A 4,927-nucleotide genomic window follows, 5' to 3' on the forward strand; every position below is an offset into this window, starting at 1 on the left:
CCCCCCGCCTCGTGTCTCGTCGAGTGTGTCGGTGTCCCCCTCTTCTCCCGCGGTGGCCGTTATCGCCCCCCGCGCGCGCGCACCCCCTCGGAAATGACTTTCTGTGTTTCAGCTGCGGCAGCTCCCGTGAGGATGCAGGAGGAGCGGCTGCCCGGCCAGGCACCGACGGCGGGAATGCGCCCGGAGCAGGAGGATTAAGCGACAGCCTCCCCAGGCCCCCTCGCCCCGTCCCTCTCCCCTCGGCCCCCCACCCTCCAGCCCCGTCCCTCCCCGCCGCCCTCCCCGGCCACCATGAACACCAACGTGTGCGTGGAGAGTGGCCCCAACCCCGAGGCGCCGGGGCTGCCCAAGGACAGCCACCTGCCCGAGGGGGCCCTCAACAGCCTTGTGGATTACAACTCGGAGATGGAGAGGTACCGCTCCTTCGCCACCTTCTACAAGACCAACGGCGGCGCCTTCCCGCAGGCGGCCAAGATCGCCCGCATCACCACCCCCATCTTCCCCAGCGCCGCCGCCGCCGCCGCCGCCCGCATCGGCATGTCCCCCTGGAACTGCGACACCGCCACGGCCGCCGCCGCCACCGCCATGCTCTGGGGCAGCGGCGGCGGCGGCGGCGGCGCGGCGGGCGGCGCGAGGAAGCCCTCCTCTGCCGCCGCCGCCTCCGCCTCCGCGGCCGCCGCCGCCGCCTCCTCGCTGCACGCCGGCAGGGGCGGCATGCACCACCGGAGCGACTCGCAGCGGCTGGGCAAGCCCGGCTGCCCGCCGGCCGAGCAGCCCACCCTGCCCATGGCCAACGGCAACTTCCTCTCCACCCTCTCCCCCGAGCATTGCCGGCCGCTGGCCGGCGAGTGCATGAACAAGCTCAAGTGCGGCGCCGCCGAAGCCGAGATCATGAACCTCCCCGAGCGCGTCGGCACCTTCTCGGCCATCCCGGCGCTGGGCGGCCTCTCCCTGCCCCCCGGGGTCATCGTCATGACGGCCCTGCACTCCCCCGCCGCGGCCTCGGCCGCCGTCACAGACAGCGCCTTCCAGATCGCCAACCTGGCGGACTGCCCGCAGAGCCACGCCTCGGCCTCGCCCGCCTCCGCCCTGGGCGCCGCCGCCGGCGCGGGGGGCGGCGGAGGCAGCGGCGGCGGCGGTGGTGGCGGCGGCGGCGGCGGCGGAGGGGGGGCCGGCGGCGGCAGCGGGGCCGGGGCGGGCAACCCCGCCAAGAAGAAGCGGAAACGCTGCGGGGTGTGCGTGCCCTGCAAGCGGCTCATCAACTGTGGAGTCTGCAGCAGTTGCAGGAACCGCAAAACGGGACACCAGATCTGCAAATTTAGGAAATGTGAAGAGCTTAAGAAAAAACCGGGCACTTCGCTAGAGGTCAGAGGAGATGATTTCTTTTTCCCCAGCCTCCCGCCGTCCCTCCTCAACCCCCTGCCCCCGCCCCTCCAGTGCTTCTTGTCTAGCTTCAAGATGCAGCATCCCTTTTCCGAGGCCTCCTTCAGGCTCTGAGGGTGCCCCCGCCGCGGGCGCGGCGGCCCCCCGCGGCGCTGCCCCGCCGCCCGCCCGCCCCTTCTCCGCCCCGCAGGGATGAGAAACGCCGCCCCCCGTGGCGCCCCGCCGAGCGCGGCGCCCCCCCCGGCAGCCGGCCCCGCCGAGGAGGGACGGAGAGCCGCCCCCGAGGGCGACCCGGCCCTGCGGAGCCGGGGGGCGGCCGCCGGGCGCCGGCCCCTCCCCGCCAGCCCGTGGCCGTGACGAGATGCTGCTCGCCTGGTGTACCTGCCGTGCTGTTCCCATAAGACTGCTGGTTCTCTCTGGTTCCTTTTCTTCTCGTTTTCTTCTTCGTTCTCCTTTTTTAATGGCGATTCGTGGCCCTCTGCGGGGACAGGGAGGTGGGAAAGGGAAAGTTTTAGCTGAACGCCGTCGGAAGTTCAGGGAAAAGCAATGGCGAGTTCATCTCCAGGCTGGCTGGTAGCAGTTTGTTCGAGAGAGACAGCTGGCCCTAGAGCCTGGTAGTCTGTGAAATGTGCCCACGTTAATCCCTTCGGCAGTGTCTTTCACGAAATAACCCGCTCACTGTGTATAAAACACAATGGAAATTTAGCACAGGGATGACCAAACTGATTTGCACCTAACGGTTATTTTGACGAGGCGTCCTCGGCACTGACAACGTATTATGTTTCCCAAAGCTGTAAGGACAGGTTTCAGGTTTGCTGGATGTAGAAGAGACAGGGAGCTCCCGTCTCACAGACATTCCAGTTCATGTAGTGGGTACAACAGACAATGGGAACCCAAATACACAAAACAGCAATGGGCTGATACCATTTGGCGAAGGAAACAAGCGAGGGGAAAGACTAGTAATCATCCTTAATCCCTTGTCATTATTAAAATTATAGTGTTGCTGATAAGACACACAGATGCATCTGAAGGTGTCGGGGATAATGGATTTAGTACAAAGGAGCAATGTATGCTGGGTGACATCGAGGTTTGTAGTCACAGAAATCAGCAACTAAGTGAGAAATTGCAACTTCCCTCTGTGTGTGTGTGTGTGTGAGCAGGGCTGCTATTCCCTTACTCACTGCTTGTAGGAGTTCTCTTCAAGAAGAAGGAGGTGGGGTAAAGGATTCCAGGGAAAAAGCAACACCAGGAGCCCGTTAATTTGATCACCATTAAATAAATAGAATAACGGAGTTTGAAGCAATAGTGCCATGGGACAAAAGCAGCACTGTGGGGTTTAACTGACATTTGGCTGATGCCATTAACTCTTTCCCAACCCTAACCAGCCCCATCAAACCAACCAATGAATTCCTCCTCACAAGAGTGTGAACTGTCCCTGCTGGAAGTTCCATTTGTAGCTAACCATCCTCCTAGCTCTTTCATGTGAGCGTGTGGTGACCCACCGTCACCTATGCAGAAACCAGGATGGACTCCCCAGGTGCTAGAAACTAGGACGGGGTTTTCAGCCCTTGTTTTTCTCAATGATATGCCTTTGTGGACTTTGTAGCAAGTTTGCAAGGAAGACACTTTACGCCCTGATCTGTTAATAATGGGTTATAATGAGTACAGCCCAAAAGAGACTCCCCCCAGCCAGAGATGTAGAGAATCCCTCCCACACCACCCCACAGCAGGGGTGCCTTTGTACGCCAGGTCCCTCATTGGGCTTGCAGACCAGGGCGCTGCTGGGATTTAACGCTTGTGATAAATGATGGGTTCTGATGGCTTATTGATTTGTGCAGAGAGTGAGCTATATCTGGAAGAAACGAATTTGTGTGTTATCGGATCTTCCTATGGGTTTGTGTGCATCTCTGAGCACATTTCCAGAACTTCCTCGCTCCTGGCAGAGGTTTTTGACAGCCTTAAAAACTGCTCAGGTGTGTTATGAGAATGCCGCCTGTTAAAACTCTTTAACCACTGCGACTAGTAAAACCCATGGTTTAATTAGCCACTTGTGTACTCTCATAACCACCTGTCTTCATTTCTTTTCTTCACTCTTTCTCCCCCACTCACTCTCCCCTCTTTGTGCTCTGATGGATACATAAACACAAAAACTCCTCTGCTGCTGTACTGTGAGTGGAAGAAAACAGGTTTCTCATTCCAGCTGTGGAGGTGTCAGTAAGGCATTGCTTCTGTTCAGGTTGTGGCCCATCACAAAGTTCTGTCACGGGATGTGGCTAATTTCTATGCAGAAACATGGTTTGTCAGTAGGAGAGGCAGAGTAACTTTCTTATGTGGTAGTTTTCCTTGTATCTTCTCCTTCTTCCTTTTATTTAAATTAACTAATGAAGAGTGACAGCAGGGCTGAAGCACATGTGCAGCTGCAGTGCACTGGCTTTGAGGCCGCCAGCTGGAAGGGTGTTGGAGAGTGGCAGGGCCTATCTGAGGGCTTGGCAGTGAGGGCAGCTTGCTTTGGCCTCTGCTCCTGGAAAGGCAGCCGCTCCATGTGGGTAATCTCTGGTCACCCCTGCAGGCATGGTCCCAGGGCTCACATTCCACTATGTACTCGGGAGATTTGTGAATCAGGCTCAACAGTGGCATCAAGTTGTGGAGATGATTCAAGGCAGGGGGGCGTAACTGTGCTTAAAACTGAAATAAACAAAGCATGAGAATGATAACCAGTAAACAGTAAGCTGGCTGATCCCAAGGAAACCATTTCTCTCTTTTTCCTTTAAATCTCTTCTTCTACTCGTGCAATGAAGGCGTAGGATATAACTCTCAAGGTTAATACATGGAATCAAAGAAAGATTCACATGAATGCTTTCCAGCCCCTGACCCTTGCATTTTTAATGGAATGCTTCCCTCCCAGCGGTTTGTTTTTTTTTTTTTTGAACACTTGAATTATTTTTTTCTCTATTTTTCTTGTACCATTTTCACGTTAAAAGTGTCCCTATGCTCTAGTATTTTTCATAGAATGTTATCATTACTAGGAAATTTTATGTACAGTAATAATAAATCTATAAAAATAAGATTGACGTCACGTTGCACGCTGCCTACTTGTGTATGTATATTCTGTGTTCATTCAGATTTACAGTTGGTTTAAAGAGACATAATCTTTATTTATCCATAGAGACTACTTATTTTCTTCTGATTGGTATACATGGCTGTAACTTCTGCTGCAGGTTATGAAGATTAGGAGCCTGATGTTACTTTATGTCCCCCTCCCTCTGAAGTAAACCATCCTGATTCACTCTATGAATCTCAGTTGCCCCTCTCCTCATTTTCATTAGTGTGGCAGCAAAGTCAGGTGGAGTGGCTGACTCACACTGGCAGGGTCTGACGGGTTCAGCCGAAACGTGAACTCTCTGCTGTTTGGGCAGGTTGTCACCATAGCTGGTGCCACTTGCTTTGTTTGTAACAGCCCCACTAATTGATATGTGCGCTATTAACATTTGCGTAGTGACCTGAAATAGTAAATGCAAGCATCCAAGTCCGAGGCACCTCACCT

The 4,927-nt window shown here is 55.5% G+C and overlaps 1 protein-coding gene across 1 annotated transcript; it reads left to right on the top strand.

Annotated features, from left to right (window-relative positions):
- The first annotated feature begins 209 nt into the window (after positions 1-209).
- CXXC4 (CXXC finger protein 4) lies at positions 210-4,454 on the top strand. Its single transcript, XM_062636706.1, has one exon. The coding sequence runs from the start codon at positions 292-294 to the stop codon at positions 1,495-1,497; it is 1,206 nt and encodes a 401-aa protein (XP_062492690.1). The 5' UTR covers positions 210-291; the 3' UTR covers positions 1,498-4,454.
- Positions 4,455-4,927: the final 473 nt, after the last annotated feature.

Source organism: Pezoporus occidentalis, unplaced genomic scaffold, assembly GCF_034315485.1.
Source record: "Pezoporus occidentalis ecotype Australia unplaced genomic scaffold, CSIRO_AGI_Poc_V1 ctg49, whole genome shotgun sequence".
NCBI lineage: Eukaryota > Metazoa > Chordata > Aves > Psittaciformes > Psittacidae > Pezoporus > Pezoporus occidentalis.

Coding starts and splice junctions, on each gene's coding strand:
- CXXC4 (XM_062636706.1), top strand. CDS start 292: ATGAACACCAACGTGTGCGTGGAGAGTGGCCCCAACCCCGAGGCGCCG.